The 23,670-nt window shown below is 39.5% G+C and overlaps 1 protein-coding gene across 1 annotated transcript in view; it reads left to right on the top strand.

Moving 5' to 3' along the window:
• Positions 1–7,505: 7,505 nt before the first annotated feature.
• cavin1a (caveolae associated protein 1a) overlaps positions 7,506–23,670 on the top strand; it is a 30,106-nt gene continuing 13,941 nt past the window's right edge. Inside the window, exon 1 of the mRNA XM_041778264.1 lies at positions 7,506–8,301. Within this exon, the coding sequence (XP_041634198.1) occupies positions 7,804–8,301 (498 nt within the window). The 5' untranslated portion in view covers positions 7,506–7,803. The remainder of the gene's footprint in view (positions 8,302–23,670) is intronic.

The raw sequence follows: 23,670 nt of genomic DNA, 5'->3' as shown, positions 1-23,670 counted from the left end.
GTCTGGCGTGCTGTAGATTCCCCCGGTATTACTGTGACAGCATACTGTTTTAACATTGGGAATCAAACTTGATCTCATAATTTTCACATTTTGATTCCAATAATGTTTAACTTAATCATGGTGTAAAAAGGAATGAGATAGTCATAATTTCATTTTATATATATATATATATATATATATTTAATCGTTACCTCATAATTATGACGTCTATTTCACAATCATGACTATATCATAATTTTGACAGTTTGTTTTATGGTTTTGACTTTAATCTCATGAATTTGATAATGTAGGCTACCCATTCATTTCTACCTATTCTCTCTTATTTTTGATTTAAATCTCATCGTTTTGAGAAACTATCTCATAATAATGACTTTTTACCTAATAATTCTGACTTTTGTCTCATTACTAACTTTTTTCTCTAATCTCAATTTTTATCTAGCCCTCCTATTGTCTTGGGTCATTTTTTGATGTTCTAAGACTTCTTTTTGTGGATAACTTTGGCTGTGTTGATGCGATTGTCATAAAAATTGCCCCAGGTGTGTGTTTTGGGCTGAATTTTAAAATTTAATTTTTTTTTCTTTAACCCTTTCATACACTGAACTACACTGCTGGTGTGTGTCAGTGTTTGTGTGTGTGCGCTGATGAGGGTGGGGTGTGGGGGGTGTGGGCGTGTGTGTTGGTTGGGGTGTGCGCACGTGTGTGTATGTGTGTATGTGTGTGCGAGCGTGCAAAGCTTTTCCTGATACTTAGGATGAAACAGGTTTGTTTGTGCCGGGTTTGTGCTTATGTGTTGGATGGAGGGGTGGGGGGTGCTTCAACGTATTGTTGCCAAAAGTAAATTTCATAAGTATTGATTGATGTGCAAGAAGTTAAAAGCTCCCACATCGATCAAAGCGAGGATCTTGCAAAACCTCAAAGATTTGGCGACAGTTGTTATAAAACAAAAGACGCACGTCTGGCTTTGTTTACACAGGTGTTAGGCAGGCTGATCTTCAGGGCAACCATGTGCGTAAAACCGCATGATCCGGTTCGATGACCGGCAGACGCCGCCTAAGGGAGCCGGGCAAGCTAGCCCCCTTCTGGGATGTTTTGGACCGTTGGGTGTACCTACTCCCTCTCGCCGTCTGACCCCGGTCAGATTTCGGGCCGTTACTGACAACTGAGAGTTTTAATCGTCGTTCTCCCAACGATTCACCAGTTCCCGCAGCATGCGAGCGTCTGCTGGCTGGAATGTTATGAATTTGAAAAAAATAAATTAAAGATAAACCCCCCCAGTTGACCCTATGATTTCATAACAGTGTGCATAGTCAGGTGGTATCGTTACTTGCCCGCCACACCCAAGGTACCGGGTTCGCAACTCAGTGGCTTCACTGAATAGATAGGAAGCAAACCCGTGCGCGCCTGGGTGTTAAGCCGGCTGGAGTGCGGTAGAGTCTGGCGTGCTGTAGATTCCCCCGGTATTACTGTGACAGCATACTGTTTTAACATTGGGAATCAAACTTGATCTCATAATTTTCACATTTTGATTCCAATAATGTTAAACTTAATTATGGTGTAAAAAGGAATGAGATAGTCATAATTTCATTATATATATATATATATATATATATATTTTTTTTTTTTAAATCGTTACCTCATAATTATGACGTCTATTTCACAATCATGACTATATCATAATTTTGACAGTTTGTTAAATGGTTTTGACTGTAATCTCATGACTTTGATAATGTAGGCTACCCATTCATTTCTACCTATTCTCTCTTATTTTTGATTTAAATCTCATCGTTTTGAGAAACTATCTCATAATAATGACTTTTTACTTAATAATTCTGACTTTTGTCTCATTACTAACTTTTTTCTCTAATCTCAATTTTTATCTAGCCCTCCTATTGTCTTGGGTCATTTTTTGATGTTCTAAGGCTTCTTTTTGTGGATAACTTTGGCTGTGTTGATGCGATTGTCATAAAAATTGCCCCAGGTGTGTTTTGGGCTGAATTTTAAAATTTAAAGTGTTTTTTAACCCTTTCATACACTGAACTACACTGCTGGTGTGTGTCAGTGTTTGTGTGTGTGCGCTGATGAGGGTGAGGTGTGGGGGGTGTGGGCGTGTGTGTTGGTTGGTGTGTGCGCACGTATGTGTATGTGTGTATGCGTGTGTGCGAGCGTGCAAAGTTTTTCCTGATACTTAGAATGAAACAGGTTTGTTTGTGCCGGGTTTGTGCTTATGTGTTGGATGGAGGGGGGAGGGGGGGTGCTTCAACGTATTGTTGCCAAAAGTAAATTTCATAAGTACTGATTGATGTGCAAGAAGTTAAAAGCTCCCACATCGATCAAAGCGAGGATCTTGCAAAACCTCAAAGATTTGGCGACAGTTGTTGTAAAACAAAAGACGCACGTCTGGCTTTGTTTACACAGGTGTTAGGCAGGCTGATCTTCAGGGCAACCATGTGCGTAAAACCGCATGATCTGGTTCAATGACCGGCAGACGCCGCCTAAGGGAGCCGGGCAAGCTAGCCCCCTTCTGGGATGTTTTGGACCGTTGGGTGTACCTACTCCCTTTCGCCGTCTGACCCCGGTCAGATTTCGGGCCGTTGCTGACAACTGAGAGTTTTAATCGTCGTTCTCCAAACGATTCACCAGTTCCCGCAGCATGCGAGCGTCTGCTGGCTGGAATGTTATGAATTTGAAAAAATAAACAAAAGATAAACCCCCCCAGCTGACCCTATGATTTCATAACAGTGTGCATAGTCAGGTGGTATCGTTACTTGCCCGCCACACCCAAGGTACCGGGTTCGCAACTCAGTGGCTTCACTGAATAGATAGGAAGCAAACCCGTGCGCGCCTGGGTGTTAAGCCGGCTGGAGTGCGGTAGAGTCTGGCGTGCTGTAGATTCCCCCGGTATTACTGTGACAGCATACTGTTTTAACATTGGGAATCAAACTTGATCTCATAATTTTCACATTTTGATTCCAATAATGTTTCAAAATCGCTGTGCCATCATTGCAATGGGAGTGACTTAAGGAGCACTAAAAATTCTGAGAAGGGTAAAAATCCGAATTTATTGTTACATTTTTCACTAGCATTGTGTCTGCATGACTGATTTGATGACTATGCCCTCTCTAACAGTCTTTGATTTCAATGTTGTAGTGCATATCTAGTCAGATATTTTTAAGGTGCTCAATGGAAGTCAAAATATGTTGCTATGTTAGTAATGTAATCATTATTATTACCTGATATACGTTTGATGGTTTGCGGTTTAACAGCAAGATGGCACTCACCGTTTGGTCTTACGCTACACGCTTAGCCCTTTAAATAACAATGACAATGTGTTTCTTCATTGTTCCCAGAGCCGGCCTGAGGCATAAGCCATAGGCGGCTTCTTACGCCCCATAGCAACCAGGAGGCCCCCAAGAGCGAAGAAGTAATTGTTACTGTTCACAAGCAGTTCAGAAGCAAACTAGTGAGATCAGCCAGGCTGTGAAAGGGAATGAGGTACTGGGAGTAAAAGTCAGGAAGAAACAGAGCCCCACCTCAGATTCAATAGTTCACGTTGATGTTTTACATTGGGGGATTCGTGTAAGGCTGTTTTAGGCTGTTTCTCAACTCTGTTCAATAAAACGAATATTTACTTAATGTTCTTGAATGCACCACACAACAGTCAAACAGCGTCTCTGCACCGGAGAAGTGTCACAGGCATGCTAAACATTAACTAGAGTCCCGTTAAACTCGCATTTTTCTTAAGTTTCTGTTACGAAATGACTCCACACACAGTTTAGTCTCTTCTTAGCGGGAAGCCGAGCTGTGAAGAGTCTAACTGTTTTAGTACGGACCGGGAGAAAGGACATAAAACGGATAACAGCAGAATTGTCGTCATGCTCCCATGTACACAGACAGCTTCTGCAGACCACAGCGATACATAAATACGACCACAGGTAAGACACGGTTTAATGAATTTATCCAGATTAACATAATTAGAGGGTAACGACGTGACTTTATAGATCTATAGCCTGTTATTTTTGCGTTTAATGAAGAAAACGAAGCTTGTATCAAGTCATAATGTCTGACTAAAGGGGGCGATTTCATGTTCATATTGATCATTAAAGAGCTGCAAAGTAAATGCTTCTTATATAAAACTAGCTCCCTGTTACTGTAACATTGTACTGAAGTAAAAGTAAATCTACTTTGGATAAAATATACTTAAGTAGAAGTAAAAGTAGTAATCTGTAAATCTACTCAAGAAAAAGTAAAAATTAAGTCATTTAAAATTTACTCAAAGTACTGAGTAGCTATTTTTGACACCTGAGGTGATTCTAAGTAAAATATGATCTTTTCTTAATGTGAAACACCTACAAAAGAATATGTATCTATAACCAGTTTGTTGTTATAAGGTGAAACTTAACTTAAAGTCAAATTCAACAGTTGTTTTAGGATGAAATGTGAAACCATTCTCTGCTGACTATCATGTGCTGTGAAAGTCAAACTTCCGGCCATTTTTTTGTTGGCTGAAAGCTAAAATCGCCTCATTTTGGCTTTTAGTGTTTTATTTTACTCAGTACTGAATACTTTTTAAAATGTAGTGAAGAACAATACTTCCCTCAAAATGTATTTAAGTAAAAGTAAAAGTAGTGATTTTGAAAAGTACTCAAAAAGTAAAAGTACACAAAAATGCTACTCTATTACAATAACTTGAGTAAATGTAATTAGTTACTTTCCACCCCTTTGTTCTGTGTTTTTTGTACATAAATCTAAGTTATTACCATTAACCCATTAAAAAGATTGATTTTATTTTTTTAGTTTGAGTGCATGCTGATGAGGTGGGTCTCCAAAAGAATGATAAGAAAAAGAGGAAGAGGTCCATCTCCTTCACAAGTGTCCACTCCTACAGAGTTCAGGACCAACACAGCCACCTCCTAACAGACAGTCCAGAAAAGGGAGGGGAGACAGGAAACTTTCTTCATCTGTGTGCATAAAGGTAAAACCCAGAAAATCCCAGCAGACGGAGGAATGGAGGACTTCCTGATTTCCCAGAGACAATCACAGTCCTTCCCAGATACACAACAGTCCAGCTGACGGCTCAGTTTACTGCATGAATTCCAGTGGGTCCAGAGTCTGGATCTAATAGTCACTACCATTATGTACAAGGATGATCATCAGTGGACTGAAAAGACAGTTCATACACACTGGTCAAATGCATGAGTCTAGTTTAACTCATTTAAAGAATCAACTGAAACAAATCAGTTCAGGTTAAACTAAAGTAATGTATGCAACGTTATATGTTGAATTTCTCTCAATATCTATAATGTGGTTTGAAATAAGATGAACAAAATCTATAGTTCTGTTACCTCATTTTTTTCTCCACTGGGGTTTAGATTAGTCGTATATGTGCAGATTATCTAGCATTGACTGCATCAGTAACAGTGATCAGCGGTTGGGGGGCCACCAATCAAATTTTGCTTAGGGCCTCAAGTAAGCTTGGGCCGGCCCCGATTGCTCCATTTCAGCAATGCTGACTTCATGTAACTTCAGGGTAAGTCTTAAATATTTGAAGTCGTTTTTTGTTTATTTTGAAGATGCAATCTGGATCCAAGTACGCTTTATGTTATTATTAATGCAAAATAGATCAAAGTTTGGCTTGGCCACTAGGGGGCACCAACCGTTACAGTCACTAATTAGAAGCATTAAAACACGTTTGTCAACAATTTTACTCATGCAGGATTTATTCATCCAAATGTCTAAAAGTAACACCTATACGTTCTAGCTTACTTCATATAGTAGCTACAATATCATAACTGTATTTGGTATTCAACAGCTGTTTTAAAAACCTTTTTTTGTGTTGAAACTTTTTTCCCAGCTCAAGAATTTCAACATCTAAAAAGACAGTTGCGGTGAGTAAAGACATAATCAGATGTAAAGTAATTTTATATTCGTAAAGTACCGTATTTAGTATTGACTATCATTTTCTTTGTAAATACTTAAATGAACACTGAAATTGTAAATGTTTAAATACTTTTTTAGTGTGCTAGCATACAAGAGGTTACAGTATGCTACTATATAGTGCTAATTTGAAGGGCTACTGAGGTCAACTGTTGATGTAAAACTACCTCATTCTCTATATTAACACTGGGAAAACTAGTAATGATATCAGTATGCATATTTACATTAGCTGTACATTATTTTTTGAAACAGTAGCATATCTGGTGCCATTTAAGAAATTATCAAAAAATATAGTGATGAGAAAGATATAATTCCTTCTTACAAAGCCATACTTCCAATAAGTACTTTCAAAATAAAATGATAAAACTTAAAGGCATAGTTTTGTTTCAAAGTCACTACCAGTGACAATGAGAAAATTCAAAGATTCACAGTGCGAAAATGCAGATGGTAACATCAGTTTTCATAGTCCATAGTTTTACAGCGTTTCAGTGACATACAGCTCATTTGTATTTTGGGAGAAAAAAATATGTGCTGGTTTTGATAGCTGTAATTTCTATTGTTGTGAGAAATGAAAAATAATACAGGGCACATTTTTCATTTTGATGTTTATTGTGAAGATAACTATTAAGATAGTAAGTCATAATTATGATATAAATGTCATATTTTGTCTTTTGATCTCATAATTTAGACTTTTTGATGACAATAATGTTTAACTTTGAAAAAAAAAGGAATTAGATACTCAAAATTTCACAATTTAATATTTAAATGTTATAATTTGGACTTTTTTATCTCATAATTATGACATTTTATACTAATAATGACTTTTATCTCGTAATTATGACTTGATATCTGTTAATTTTGAACTTTGGTCTTAAAATTTGGATTCTTTTTAATTATTACCTCATAATTATGACGTTTATTTCATTATTATGACTGTCTCATAATTTAACCTTTTTTTTTATAATTTTGACTATAGTCTCATGAATTTGATAAAGTACCCATTCATTTTTACCTATTCTCTCTTATTTTCAATTTAAATCTCATCATTTTGAGAAACTATCTCATAGTAATGGCTTTTTATTTAATAGCCTAGTTCTGACTTTTGTCTCATTATTGACTTTTTCTAATAATTTCAATTTTTCTGTCATAATAATGAGAGACTGTCTGACAATTGAGAGTTTTTAGCTCATATTTTGGCCTTTTTTATATAATTAACCACTATCTCATAATTTTCACTTTTGTGTCATAGCTCATTAATTTGAATTTTTTATCTCATAATTTGAACTTTTTATCTTGTGATTTTCATTTAAGAGGTTTGTCCTTTTCTAAGAATTTCCTTACTTTCAAATTCTGTCTTATTTGAATGTCAGAAACTTCCATAGGTTTAAACTTCACTTATGTAAAGGTGTTGGCCTCTGGTGGCCGTGCCTCCCACTGTCAGATAGGAGTGTCATGTCACCACAGAGGTGGAGTCTGGACACAGGCTACCCTGTGGGGACAGAACTGGGTGGAGCAGCAGGGGGAGCTGTGGGCGGGGGGCCAGTGTAAGAAGGGAAGAGTTTGACTGAGTGGTTTCACAGGGAGCAGAGGCATTTGAGTCGGGGCACACATGCCTCAGCTGTGAGAGGCCCTACTCCCCTTGGCTGGCTGGCATCCCAGAGCAGAGGCAGAGAGAGAGAGAGACGGTGTGTGAGACCGAGGGTGAAGAGAAAGTTTTAGTGTAAAGTAGAGTAGAAAGAGGCAAAGAAAGGTTTTAGAAAGTTACTCAGAGATAAAGAAGAGGATCAGGGACCGGCTCCTGCTGGCTGTTTTTCTGTCGTGTATTTTTATCTGTACTGAGCAGGTGCTGTGTGTTTGGAGTTGACAGCCATGGCGGATACAGGTGTCAAGATGGAGCACCAAGCAGAAGTGCCTTATGATGATGACGACAAGGTCGGTCTTGTGGGTGCTGCTACTGAGCCGGCAGTCGATGAAGACGACCCAGCTGAGGAGGTGGACCTGGTGCTGGCCACTGGCCCCAGAGGAAAGAGCGAAGCGCAGATGAATGGGGTCATGGTTTTGTCTCTGCTAGACAAGATTATCGGAGTGGTCGACCAGATCCAGGTGACCCAGAATGGGCTGGAGGCCCGGCAGGAGGCCATGGAGAAGTCTGTGTCGACCATCCAGGGGGAACTGGCCAAGCTGTCAAAGAACCACGTCGGAACGGCCAACACGGTCAACAAGATGCTGGAAAAAGTTCGCAAGGTCAGCGTCAATGTGAAGACGGTACGCAGCAACCTGGAGAAGCAGGCAGGTCAGATCAAGAAGCTGGAGAGCAACGAGAGCGAGCTGCTGAAGAGGCGTAACTTTAAAGTCCTCATCTACCAGGTAAGACTGCACTGAGTGCTTCAGCTTATTGTCTGTTGTTTTAAAAGATAAATTACTTAAGTCACTTCACAGTACATGTTAGTCCTCTAAAAGGGTGTTTAGTGTCCCCCACACTTTACCCTATCAAAGTCTGGACTGAGTATGAAATTTCCCTAAGAAGCTATCACACCATCTGACGATGACTTCTGACATTACCTCACAGAGAATCACACTGCGGCGTGAGTTCACCGTCGCCAGTGAAAACTGAAAGAGGCGTAATAGTTTCTGAGCATGCTGGCAAAAGCTTCAGCTCTGTGGTTTCCATGACATAGAAGACTGAACAACTTTTTCCTAAATGCCGATGTAACGCTGCCTCAGAGCCAGACGCCACCGTTGACTATTCAGGCACAGCTGCATGTTTTGTGTTGTGTATGTTTTATTCTCAGTGAGAGGTGGGCTTCAGTCAGAACCTGTAGCTTGAGTGGAAAAAACAAAAGCAGCTAGTGATCTCTCAGACTCCACAGGCCTCCATTACCAGTGACACTATATAAAGACTCGTGGGTGCAAATAAAAATATAAGGCCTATAAACACTGGCATGAGGGGCTACTTGAGACAGGACCAACGCCCCAGCTCTGTGGTGCTCAGAGATAGGTTGTTGGCAGGCTGCTGTCCTGAATGAGGAAGATTTTGATATTTAGATTTTTCAGAAGTGGTGATTTTATTGTGCACAACAGACCTGACAACAGTTTCAGGACAGGATGGAATATCCTACAGAATCAGTTCAGGCTGTGAGCATGTTAGTAGGAAGAAAAGGTTAAATGCAGTTGTTTCATGTGCAGTTCGAAAAGTGAAAGAATCACCACTAATACTTTCCTCATGCACATTTCTGTGCATTGTAACCTATGCTATTATTGAACTGGAAAAATGTTATAGCTTCCTCTTAAAATCATTACTGACCTCATTCTGTGAGGTGCAAGATTCTCTCATGTATAGCTCACTGCAGGATCTGTCATGACAGACGGACGGGTCTCCCCCCTCCTGGGCTGTCCACTGTGGGAGCAGGTTACACTATTGGTATCTAACAGAAATCCAATCATAGATACTGGGCCTTAATAAATTACTCTTTAAAGCAGGTGCCTCCTGCTGTTTGTGACACTGTTGGCCGGTTTACTGCACGTCTGTGTGTAGATGTCAGTGTAACAGACTGCACTTAAACCTGGTGATGGTTCATATAGCCATATCTCGTTTCAACAGGAGTTTCTAAAGCAGAGGATAGGGGTGCAAAAATATATCAAAACACTACAGTATTGATGTGTTATGTTTTGTAGAACTGCATCTCTTGTCCAGGACCATGCACATATTTCATTTGCTAAGATTTTTTTCTGACTGATTTAAAGCAACAATATGTAAGTTTTCCACCTTAAAATAGAAGCCTGAGAGTCGACTCAGTATTACAGTAACTTTCAACAGGGAGAATAAAGTAAACCCCATCTCAACAGATCACAACGGTTGGCTGTTTTCAGCACTATATAGCTCTGTAGTGGGCTGTGTTTCTCAGATGAGAAGTGCTGGCTTCAGGGTTCAAACACCAGCCTTCAACTCAGAAGAAGCCAGGTAGCATGTCTTGGCATGTCTCAGACTCAGATGAGGAGTGTTTTTTAGCCAAACCAGCGCTCCCAAAGGAGAATTGGGAATTGGGAATATTAGCAATCTAACAGTCAAATTCTAGATTGTGATGTGCACTTTTGGTGGAGCCAGTGGTAAAAAAAGAAAACATGTATCTGTTATTTTGCCCCTTCTGTGGTACTGTAGGAACGTGCAAGATGCAATAGTCCAAGATGGTGGAGTCTGTGGAGAGGGGACCCTCCCCATGTATGGATGATATGCTTATTCTAAGTTCATAAAATAAAACCATTTTATGCATTTGGGTGATTAAACACTTCTTAAAGATATTATGTTTCATTTTTACAAAGTTTGTTCTGCTAAATGTTACTAGGCGAAATATTACACACTGAACCTTTAAAGGCAATATAACTGTCTTTTCCTTCAAATGTAAAGTTATGACCTAACGAGGGGCAAAGCTACTATAAAGTGACAACAATCTCGGCTAATGTCATTTGTGTCTTTATGTTTTCCAGCACGTTCTGAGCAGTGAAGCCAAAGCTGAAGCACATGCAATTCACAATGAATGGAGAGAAATTTTTTAATCCCATTGGGCCTCGTGCTGCATGTATTTGCAGTAATGACCTTGTATGTCTCAGCACTTTATACTGGTATATCAGTGGCCCTGATGTAAGTTATCTTTTTAGTTAGAGTCTTTGTAAAATGAAATCCAAACTTTGTTTCATCACACTGGATATGTTGGGAAATGGTTGCTGTAAACATCTACATGTGACGGATTTTTTGATTTAGACCTTTAGAAAGTTGTTCACCTCTTTCCTGGCTTGGTTTTATTTGAGCAGGGCAAATATAGAAGCTGATGGCGTCATCGGTCTTGATGGGGAATTGCCCTGCCCCCCATCGCTACAATGACATAAAACCACCAAGCAGTTAATCTCAGTAACGTCTGTTGTAAGCTGCCTTCATAGAAAATTAACAGCCAACCATGCTTTGTTTTGGTTCATTGTAAGGTAAATTTCCCAAATCAGGCTGTAGAGATTTGTGCCAGAAAACAGTAAACTGTATCCTCCATTTTCTGTCTCTGCTCTGGCATGAGCCATGCAGCTGCTCTCTGATCCGAAGCTTTTCTTCAAATTTGAGAGGATCATATTTCTTGTGAGTGGGTGTGGCTTCAGCTCATTTAACAGACATGCCCACACTATCCTAGAGCAGATTTTGCTGCCTCATTTTTCATGGTTTTAAAAGTTTAATCTTATAAACTTAAAGATGTTTTTCATGGATGAAATTTGGCCTGATGGTTCATAACATAATGACCGGTCATACAACAAACCTAAAATAAAGATTTTTTTCATCACTTAACAGGGACTTTAAAAGTGTAGGTAATACACCAGATTTCTTGGTATGTCTCTCGATGTCGCACAAATAAATTGATCTATCTTACACTAAAAAGTGTTGGTTTTCTAAGTTTGGAACCTTACACATCAGTCTCAACGGGCATGCAAACGATTCCCTCTCCAATGTAACATGAAGCACAGATATCATGGCAACAGCTGAATACTCATGCAAACAGTTTGCAAACATAACAACAGGCTGTAGACACTAGCAGAGTCTTATTTGTACATGATCCGTTTACATTACTGTGTCTCATCAGTCTGCACGGTTCTTTGGCTTCACCTTTGCCTCCCTCTGTTTGTCAACAAATGCACGTTGTCTATGAGGTGTAAAACATGTTTTAGGCTCACTATATATTATTGCTTTAATATCTGATTTCACAGGGACTTAGATAAAAAAAATGTCTTCATAAAATAGTAAAAATAGGGGGACAGTTTTCTCAAATTAAACTAAAAATAGGAATGTAATGCTATTCAATGCAACATCATAAGAAGTTGCAATCAACTTCATTCTTTGTGGTGCATATTGTTTTACCAGATTATTGCCAAGTCAAACAGTATTTCAAAATCAGAGTTATACTGTTGTTTTCATGGACAGATAATAAATCATTCCTAATCACTTCCTGCTGTCATCATCTCATTTCCAGTACTCTTGTACTGTCTGAACTTTAGAGGTAGGAGCTGTGACATTCATGTTACAGAATCTGTTTTGAGCACCCATGATCTATTTCTGGTTGCAGTTTAATTAAGCGATACATAGGCTGGTCAGATATTGGCACCATTGCAAATCAACACTGGCTCTCAGACAGCTTTCACCCCTTTCCACCGTCTGTTTGTGTGTTAATGTGTTAGAGTGGGACCAGTTTAGAAAGATGTGAGGGATGAAATCAGGGTTAAGGAAGGCATGCAGATACCAGAAAGGCTGCATTTAATGTCCATGGAATCAGTGTAGGAGTGTCTGTGCAAGATTGAACACTGGAGTGTGTGTTTGTGTGTCAGTGCGTGTGTGGCCATTCCTGATCAGTGTTGGCTTTCACTCATGGTGTCGATGTCAACTGAAGCTAAAATTTGAGTAAGACAAGTGAAACATTCACAGCATTACTTCTGCTGTGCAGACGTTTCCTCTGCTTCAGCTGCAGGTGCCGTATTTTTCTCCTCTGTCACTCAGTCTGGGAATAGACGCACACTGCAGAGCTTCTGTCACGCAAGAACTTTGACAGTGATGCTTTATAATTAAAACTGCAGCAGTGGTAGCACGCTCACACTGTAACAGGCAGGGAAGAGCTGCAGAGGCATGTTAACTAAATGTACAGTACATATCAGCAAGACTGGAAGAAGCAGCAGTTAAATAGAGTACAGTATAAGTGCTGAGGTTTTTTTTTTTTACCCAAATAGATTTAGATCACAAATGTCAAAAGAATTTCTTTCTTAAGGTTTCTAATTGTAGTGGACACACTTTAAAAAGCAACATCCATTTTACTCATAAACATTGAGTTGAAATTACTCAGTTCTTCTTAACCTGTTCTAAATACTTATTATAAACAAGTTAATTGTACTTCTTGGCCATAACAGCAAAAGGGCTTGATTTACTTAAGTTTACTTAGTTTAAAAAAATTAAGTAAAAAGGGGGCATAATTAAGTTGTGTTAACTTAAAAATCCAAAACAGCGATTTGAACTCTATTTTTATGAGCTGATAGAACTTTTTTCAGTTTTAAGTGAACAGTACTCAAACAATTTAAGTATTTTTTGTTATAACTCATATTATTTGAGTTGTGGCAAATCTGCAGTTTTCCCAGAATGCCTTTGGGCACTAAACCTTTATGCACTCTGTTTGCTGCAGCTGTCTTTGCCAGGACACTTTTGAAAAAGAGATTTTTAATCTCAGTGAGGTTTTCTCCTGGTTAAAAAAAAGGTGAAATAAGATAAATAAATAAAATGCACCACAAGTGAAGTTGCTGTCTCAATTAATGATGTTCCGCCCATAGGGGGCACTGATCGTGTTATCAGCATCAGTGAAAGTTGTATGGCACACTGTCATTGATAAAGTGGGTCACCAACAGCCATTGTTGCAAATGGTGGCACAAGATAGTCCACCTTAGATGAAATGATGACTTACAAAACTTTTGTACTAGCTGATATTCTGAGGTAATCAGTTATCTAAGATATTTTGAGTGCTATTAACTTATCAGTGTTTACAATGCACTAAAAATGTCAAGTATTACACACTCAAAGTAGATGATTTAGGCTAAGTCCTGCAAACTTAAATTAACATTTGAATCTCAGTTGTGAAAACTTAAAATAATTGATTTTAAACTAGTAGTGAATACTTAAATAGTTCAAGTAGAACAAGTACTGCACACTGCTAACAAACAAGTTTTTTAACTCACAAAAGTCAAGTGTAGTTTACTTGTTATTTTTGAGGCAACGACTTTCCATAATTTTTTTAAGTAAGCTCAACTAATTTTTTCTTACAGTGCAGTACATTTAATTCTCCAAAATGTAGCTGTAAACAGTAATGTCCACCTTGAGCATTGAATAATCTTCAAAAGGAGCCAAAATCAGAGTCACTGATATCCCTGATCCATTAAAGAATGCTATAAAGAAGTTGGTGACAGAAGCATGTTGTTTCTCTTAGAAGCTGCTGTTCATTGATGTATTTTTCACTGATTTTGCTGTTTGACTTGTTATTTTCTTATTTGTTTATGATTTTGCGTGGTGGTCGCCCTGGCCTTGTCTTACATGTGAAAAGATATTAAACTTAAATGGGACTTCCTGGCTGAGTTCTTCTACACTGAACTCATCAAACCATAATGCATTTGGGCATGTTCTCCTGGCATCTGCCAAACCCAGTCTCGCCCATCTGACTGCCAAACAGAGAAGCGTGATTCATCACTCCACAGAACACGTTTCTACTGCTGGACAGTCCAGTGTCAGTGTGCTTTACACCACTCCATCCAACGCTTGGCATTGGATCTGGTGATGGGAGGCTTGCTGTGCAGCTTGTTAACCATGGAAACCAATGCCATGAAGCTCCCTCTGCACAGTTTCTGTAATTCTGTTAATGCCAGAATCAGCAGTGTTGGTGGCTTTTACGCGCCATGCTCCTTGGCAGTTGTTAGTCCCACTCTAAAATGTGACTTTATGTGGTCGTCCGCTTCATAGCTGAGCTGCTGTTGTTTCTAAACATTTCCATTTTATAATAATATCAGTTACAGTTGACTGTGGAATATCCAACAGGGATTACATTTCTTGAACCATCTTATTTCAAAGGTGGCATTCATCACAGCACCACACCTGAAGTCACTGAGCTCTTTAGGATGACCCAACTTGTATCAGAAATGTTTACAGATGGAGACTGCATGACTAGGTGCTTGATTTTATACACATGTGGCAGTGGGTCTGATTGAAACACCTGAATTTAATAATTGACAGGTATGATCAAATACTTTTGTCCATATAGTGTACATCATGTCCCCAAATTCACATTTATTTTATTCAGTCTGATTCTGGTTGATCAATCTCACATTGGACTGCTTTAAATGAGAAAAGATGTCTTTTGGCATTTATAAATCTCACTTTTTTAAATGATTTTCAAACATTTCTAAATGAAGAAATTGTTGTTTTCCTCCAGAATGAACTGAAAGGTTTCAGAATAATATTACTTGCAATACCAAGCTAGAAAAATAGGCATAAAAATGAAGATACATAAAAGTTTCCGACACCAAAGTAATTAAAATACCTTAAACTCTGTTGTATTGCAAATGAATCAGTAATTTGGACAATCAGCCTTCAGGCTATTTTATCATTTATCTTTACATACTTTAGAAATGCTAAAGCAATCTTATAATAGTAATTTCTCTTGAGACTGAAACTGATGCAGTCTACTGTAGATGTTGTCTCTCCTGTTCAAAAGGATCAGTAGAGAATTTCCTCATTAAAAACACAACTGTGCTTTGGTTAAGTGTGTATTTTGGGACTGTAGACTTTGAAACAAATGTGAGGGACAACTGTGGCACATCTCTCCTCATTAGATGGGCCCCTATGGGTTTTTAGGACTGCATATGCCTCAGAAGTGGCCCTGCAGCTGCTGGAGTTTACTTCTGAACAAGGAGGAACAACCTGTCTGTCATCAGAGCTCTAAGAACACAAGTGGCCCCTGATTCAAGTCTCCTGTTCTGGTTTTATTAAGCCTGAACAGTGAGATTCACCATCACTTCAAGCAAATCAAATTTTATTTGCCTGTTACTGTTAGTCTCATATTTCCACCCATTCAGAGCCGGAGTCTCAAGCCTAATTTCCTGTTTAAGTGTTTTTAATAGCTTTAGCTGTCAGGAAATACGTTGATAAAATGATCTATCAACAACTCTGTGGCTATCTCACTGGAGCCTTACAATATTTGTAATGAAATGGTTTAGAGATTGTAGATCTAAAGACAACATAAACCACGAGTCAAGCAATTGGCAACATTTGGTAAATTAACCGTGCTAAGTAAAGCAGAACCAGACTCTTAATGAACTACTATCTGCTTTGACTGTGTAAAGTAAATTTAGCCTTAAAAAAGCACAGACAAATATCAGTAGTTACACATAAAAGTCATCTTACTGGATCACTCTTAGTTGTTATATTTTGTTCTGTGTTGTGGCTTGAGTGAAATAATGTTTTATCTTGTTGAATTTGGCCTTTGGTAATCTAAATATCCTGTTTGAAACTCAAATTCAGTGTGAGAGGATATCAGTAGACTTTGATTTTATTCTCTTATAAAGGCTTGTCACAAATCAGGTAACTCAGGCTGCACACTGCAAGCCTTTTTTGTCAGGCTACAAACAAATAAAGCAATAAAAAAGTGAAACAGCTCACCGTTAGAAAGTCTCCCCTTTACTCTCCTGATCTTAACAGTCAATCAAAAATTCCTCCTCATTAAACCAGGTGTAAAATACTATTCTATTGTTATCAGCTTTGTACCTGAACTAGCGAAGGCTTCATGCTTAAGTCCAGATGAGTTTTCAGCTAATACCTCCCAGCTGCAGCCATCTACAGGCCTCTATTTTACAATACAAATTCACAATACACTGTAGCTGGTACTGAGATTCAAATATCAGTACCAGCTGCAGTGAGTCTGACAGTTTGGGAAGAAACTTCACAGTGTTGCCTTTCTAAAGACACCTTGTTTGTGCTTGTACTCCACATGGCTTTAAGACAGCATTCAACTTATTTCGGGTTTTTCTGGATAGGCTTTTTTGACTTATTTTACCCAGAATTCTAAGGGGTTAAACTTTTCATACAGGTCAGTTTGGCCTGCAGTCAAAGGCTTTATTGGTAATGATTTCAACGGCAGCTTAATCTATGTGTTCTGACCTCTTTCCATCTCCTAGTAAAAGATTACCAACCTAGGTGATGAGAGCAAAGGCAAAACATGGAATTGTAAAACAGCGTCACACCCCAAACTGGTTCGTTTGTGCAGTTGCTGCCATGATTTTTTAGTCTACATCATTTCCATTTAATCAGAGGTTGTTGTCAGTGACAATACAGAGAAACTTTTAACTTAATCCCCTGTTCCACTCTTAATTGCTGTTAAAATCTGCAGATATTACTTCCCTATACAATCCATCAACATGAGAGACTGAAAGAGAGAGTCAAAGACAAACAGATCAATAACAACAATGAATAAACCAGATTTAGGACTACAGTGCCAGTTATGAAGGCAAAGTTTGTATGGTGTTAGCAGTTACAGGTTCTGCTTCAAGCAGCTAAAATATGATATCTTTCAAGCTATTAAGACTAAGTGGGATGTTGGTAGTTGTTTTGGTAGAGCAGCCATCCCATGTGAAAACCCCGCAGACTTTATCCCACTGGTTGCAGGTTTCACTCCCATCCAGATGGTATTTGATGCATGTCGTCATCCACTTTCCCCACATTTCCTGTCTGTCTTTAGCTGCCCTGTCCAAAGAAAAAAAGGCTAAAGCTAAAAATAGTTTTCAAAAATGTTGCATTTTCACTCTTAAATGCTGTTTTTGGAGCACCTGGTGCTATTTAGCAACTGTTAAAACTAGCAAACTAATCATCAAATATATTGTACGACTCTAAAAATGCTAAATTTCTTTCTTGATTTTCACTATTTCAGTTGTCCATTTGTGGAAGAGGGGTTGAATAATAAGTATGTGGCTCTTTTCATATATACAACCCGCAACTTGAGAAACAGCAGCAGCACAATGAAACAGCATTTGAGATCCCTATCTTTAGTGTGATATCAGAGGAAAACAGCCACTCTGAAACAAGTTGAACTGTCAGTGTTTTAATGAATGATTGGAGGAAAGAAAAGGCAGAGATAACAATCATGTATTGTTTTGTCAGATGGCTGCTGTGGTGGTGCTGCATCAATAGCTAAGCCCCCCTGCTTATCATCATCAGACAGATAGGGAAGAGAAGGGCAGCATTTGTACTGGCTTTCAGCAGGCTTAAACACCCTCGTGACTTAGCTCCACACATGTGTGAAGCAAGTGCACAAATGCTTGTGAAAGTTTTTGTTTTCTGTTTTTTGAGCAGTGCTGTTTTGCTCTTGTGCAGTCTTCTGCAGAGGCAGAAGCAATACATGTGCTTCCTGCAATCTTATTTTGTATGCATCTCTAGTGGACCTGTAAACAGACTGAGAAGTGGAAAAGTTGTGAGCGTGCCCTTAAATGGTATCATTCGTTGGAAATACTTAACCAGAGGTTTCCATGCACAACAAACACCGGTGCACAAGCTTGTAGGTGTTCTTTATTAAGGTATTCTGTTTATACCGTGGCTCAGACCATCATAAGCACGAGCTCACGTGCAGGATACACAATGTGAATTATCTATTTAATTATGAGGATTAATCGAGGACATGCCATGTGGGTGTGTGTGTGTCCATCAGGGTGTGAGACAGTGCTGTTAGTGTGTCTGGAATCAGGGTGTGTTTGGCTGCAGCTCAAGGACAGTGATAGCCATGTTGCTAACTCTGTCAGGGAGATGTGAGACTCCTCTCTCTCAGTAACAGTCTGCTTATTCCACAGCAGCTTCACAGAGCCTCCAGAGTTACAATCCCTGCCAACAAGCCTTGCCACCAGCCCAGCCCACCTCTCTTTAATAGCCTTTAAGCCCTGCCCAGACTATGTAATAACTCAATTCCTCTTACTCCAGACACAGGGCTCCAGCCAAGGTTTTTTGCCTCTCCAGCCCACTGAATCTTTTTTCCAGTGTAAATCAGATCTCAGCCTCATTAAAGAAAGTGACGGTTATGAAACACTTAGCCAACCACTCGCAGTCAAGACGCTCCATCTTAACCAGAAAGCACTTGACCAGCACCAAGTTAGTGATGTGATTCACTCCGCCGGCATCTCCCTGCTCCTCCTGCCAAAACGCCCACTTGTTCTCCACCCTTCTTCTCAGTTTCTCTCCCCCTGTCCCTTCCTGTATCCATCTTATCAGTTTAGCCCGTTTTACTCCCACGCAGTGATCTTATTCTGAACCAAGGGCACAGCTCATTCAGTATTTGCTGTCATACCACTTTTACACACCAGTCTCTCCTCTCTGTCCTTCCCTCCTGGTGCACTCCTCTTTCCCGTGCTAGTGGAAAGATATCTGGCAGGCTCCACATTTCACTGTTGCATGTCAGCTTCTATGTTGGGCCAGTTCTGAGTTCCATTACTTGGTGGTGTGAGATGTTGTCCAATAGATCATGTCAATAGGTTGCATGGATACAGACGTTGACATACATGTCGGAAACACCAGACAGTGTTCATTTTGTGCACGGGATAGTTTGCCGAATGGGATAATCATTTTTTATTGCATTTCTTGCATGGAGTTTAATTATGATACTACCACAGACAGAAAACCCTGAAAGTTCAGTGATACCATCCATTAGCAAGTTTTCAGGCCGGTTGACTTCTGCATCTCACACCATATTTGCATAGCTACGTACCTTATGAAGCCTGACGTAGCCTGATGTAACTATGAAATGGTGCAGACCACAAGCCATGTGACTGGTCCACTGGGTAGCACCAAGTGACTGCAAGTCTTTGAGTAATACAGTGAAGTGAGTAATACAGTGAAGTGTTAACCTTGCAAAGCAGATGGATATGCCCATTTCTGTGGTTCTCACTGGTGAATCCATCTTGCAAAACTCCCATCTGAACTGTTTGGGCCCGGTTAGACAGTGACAGGACCAATCAGCGACGAGGGGCAGTACTATCCAGTGCGGCGAAGACGTGACGTAAGCAAGCAGCAACAAGAGGCCAGTGCAGATATGGCAGAAGACATTAGCATGGCTGCTGCTAAAGCACCAGTTTTAGCAGAAGTTGATGACATTTCTTTATTAAAAGAAGAACAAAGAACAGCAGTGAGTTGTTTTCTTTTCAAAAATGACAAAAGTCATGTACTGACATGTCTACAGTCACCATGGTTCACATTATGCAGTTCTGTATGGAGTTTACTCCTCGGTTAGTGGCTGCGTCACGTGTTTTGTTGCTCTGATTGGCCTGTAAAGATGTGACAGACAGAACTTTCATTCAATCACCCTCCAAGTTTTTTTTTAAAAGGCTCTGCCCTTTCCCAAACGCTCTCTACGAGTGGTTTTCCAGATGGATGTGTGAAACAAACCCATCTGGTGTCAGGTTAGCCTGATGCTACAGTCATTTAAGTTCACTGTAACGTTCATTGATCTACACTCAGTGAACAGAAATATAACATTGACAGAAGGTATTCAGACCCTCTCCAGAAACACTTGAAATTTGGCTCAGGTTCCTCCCATTTCTCTCAGTCTTGCTGAGATGTTTCTACACCTTGACTGAAGTCCACCTGTGGTAAAATAAATTGACTGGACATGATTTGGAAAGGCACACACCTCTCTAGAGAAGGCCTTACAGGCGACAGTGCATATAAGAGCATTGTTTAATCTGATATTGTGTTGGTTACAATATAGCTTAGAGTTATTTATGGCTTTTGTATAAGAGAAAACACATTAAATCAGGAACTCGACATAATCACTTATCAAATCTCAATTGCAATATTTGGGGGGGGGGGGGGGGGCAGAGTTTTACCTTCCCAAATCATTCAGCCCGACTCAGAAATATGGTCAGTTATTTAAAAATCCTTCAGTCTTTGATGTTGCATATGAAAAATAAGTGACGTAAAGCAACAGCATCCTTTTCCACTGTTTGTGTTGTTTTATTGTTGTAGTTCATGACTGGCTGAATTCTTAAAACTGACAAAGAAGAAAAGTGTTGTGGCATGATCAGACTGCTGTAGTTTGATTATATTTAGCACATTTGCTCACTGCTCTGCATTGCAGATTGTGTACAAAACTCTATGCTGTGTGTACACTGGAGGAGGGGATCAGCTGATAGTATTACAGTGGCCTTTCCTGAGGTCCTGACATGTAGATGTACAGTTTTACAGCAGAAAGATGATCCCAACATGTGGAAACACTGCACGTGCATTATTGCAGCCTATAACTGGACTGGTTCTTTTAAAATACTGACAACTTTATAAATGATTTAATCAGCCTCCTACAGCCCTTAAAAAAAAATCATGTGTCCTGAAAACATCCTCAGCGTGCCGCCGCACCACCTGGGAGACTGATCGGGTCACCCGTAGATTCCAATAGTTTTAGTTGTCATCCAGCACCTTGGCTGGCAAACAGAAATGTGTCCTCATGCTCATACAACATCACACTTGAGCTGCTGAGACCCTCCATGCTTTTTATTGCAAGATTTGTGGGCGCAGCTTTCATCACAGCCCAAATAAAAAGTTGGCCAAACAAGTTAGCATATAAGAGGAAAGTGCAATGTTTCCTTTGACTATAAATACACAAGCAGCAATGCAATGGAATAGCATAGTGTCTTGTTTCATAGTGGGTGTATGAATTTAGCCATCAACAGCACCGACTGACTGATTAGTTGTTATCTTTGAATGTGTTAGGACTTAATTTGACTGTGTAACCTGGACTGAAGCTACCTGCAGATCTACATACAACCAGACATTTTCTTTTTAAAGCCTGTCTTGATTTAGTATAAATGCTGTAAACTCAGCATTTATACATTTGCTATCAAAATAAGTTTGTGACACTTACACCTAGAGAGGTTGCGTGAGAAAGTACAGTCTGGTATGTACAAACCGGTGGTCTAAAGTGCAGCAGTCAAGTTACCCTGGTGGTATATTTCCCACTGCTGCTGTGGCAGCTCGCCGTTTTTGTCACTGGCATGTGAGTTATAGGCTGTCACTGAGATAGTGCCAGGACTCTCTGTGGGTTTGGTACCCTCGGGATTAGATTTTGCATGCACATGGATGTTCAGGATGATGAATCTATAAATAATAGGCACCACACTTCAATTATGTTATCATAGTGTGAGGCAGAGCTTTGAAGGTGAAACATCTGACTATGTTATCCCTCTTATACACTTATTAGATATTTTTATACTTTTGTGTTTCTTCGTGTTGGTTAAGTTATTTAAGCTTTGTGCTGCATTATTATTTTGTTGGGCTGTCAAACAGAATTTTGTAATTGTGATTGATCACATCCTTTTAATGGCATTTTAAAATTCCATGATTCCATGTTTTGCATTCAACACTCTTTCTGTGTCATTTTATATTAAACTAAGGGGAGCTGACTTTCTGTTTGGATACAGACATGCTTTTATAGGTAGATTAAAGATTTTATCATGAGCTTAACCACAGAAAAATGAACTTGTGATGGATTGAAAAAGAAACAAGGGGACATTAAAAAGGTACATCTTTGATAAAACAAGGTGTGGATGAAATTTGACACTCTCAAGCTCAGTCAGATTGGACGGGGACTGTTGGTGGACAGGCATTTTCAGATCTCTCCAGAGGTGTTCGATAGGGTTCAAGTCAGGGCTCTGGGTGGGCCGTTCATAAAGTTGTCCCTAAGCTTTGTTGTCTTGGCTGTGTGCTTAGTGTCATTGTTGTTTTAGAAAGAAAACCTTCGATGCAGTCAGAGGTCCTGAGCACTGCAGAACAGGTTGTTATTATCTTTGTACTATGCTCCATTAGGCTTTCGCTCTACCCTGACCAGTCTCCCAGTCCCTGCTGCTGAAAAACACCCCCACAGCATGATGCTGCCACCACCATTCTCCACTGTTATGATGGTATTGGGCAGGTAATGAGTGGTGCCTGGTTTCCTCAAGACATAACATTTAGAATTGAGACCAAACAGTTCAGTCTTGGTTTCATCAGACAAGAGAATCTTGTTTCTCACAGTCTGAGAGTCCTTCAGGTGCTTTTAATTTTGCAAACTCCTCATGGTTGTCCTTGTGGAACTTTGCCCCATCTCCACACAAGATCTCCAGAGTTCAGTCAGAATGACTATCAGGCTCTTGGTCAGCTTACTAAGGCCCTTCTTTTCACATTGCTCAGTTTGGATGTGCGTTCAACTCTAGGAAGAGCCCTGATTGTGCTGGACTTCTTCCATTTGAGAGATATGGAAGCCACTCTACTCTTGGGACCATCAGTGCAGCATAATTTCTTGTAGCCTTCCTCAGATCTGTGCCTTGCAAAAATGTCTCTGCTCAGATATGCATCGTCAAGTGTGAGGCTCTCTATATAGAGGTTTGTGTCTTTCCAAATCATGTCTAATCAGTTTAATTTAACACAGGTGGACTCCAATAAACACAAAGAAAGATTTTGTTGCAGAGGGTCTGAAATGTCTGTGATATTTCAGTTTTTTCTTTTTAGTACATTTGCAAAAAAAAATCTAAAATCCTGTTTTCACTTTGTCATGATGGGGTAATGACTGAGTGTAGTTTAATGTGAAGAAAAACATGAATTTAAATGATTGTAGCATCAGGCTGCTACATAACAAAGTCGGAAAAAATTCAGTGGGGTCTGAATACTTTTTGAATGCACTGTCTTTGTAGATAACTGTGGCTGCAGTGGCTCAACCAAAAGTGTGCTCTAAGGGGCAATAAACACTGTTAGAAAGAAAACCTTTTAGTGCAATTTAAGATGGCTGAATGGCTCATGTTAAATTCAACAAAGGTGCCCTCCTGATCAAAACAGACTAGAAGCTCTACAGCCCGTCACTTTTTCCACCTTTAATGGTCATGTGGCATTAGTCAGTAATATACAAACAATAGCTCAATTCAGAACAAAGTGAAGCAGTGTGGCCTCTCTGCTTTTCCCCCCAGGTGTTACTAGCGGTCGTCTTTCATCATAAATCATTATATTGGCCTTATGTAATTCAGTAGTTATAGTTTCCTAGATTTAAGCCCAGTAGTGTTTTCATGATGGCAGCTTATTCATGCCCTCACTTTATCCACACATTACATTAGCCAGTGAAAAAAAGAAATATATATATGGTTTGCCAGAAAAAAGGGAAACCCTGAATGACTGAACCATGC

The sequence above is a fragment of the Cheilinus undulatus genome, linkage group 21 (assembly GCF_018320785.1).
Source record: "Cheilinus undulatus linkage group 21, ASM1832078v1, whole genome shotgun sequence".
Classification (NCBI taxonomy): Eukaryota; Metazoa; Chordata; class Actinopteri; order Labriformes; family Labridae; genus Cheilinus; species Cheilinus undulatus.
This window is presented reverse-complemented; position numbering and strand designations above follow the sequence as displayed.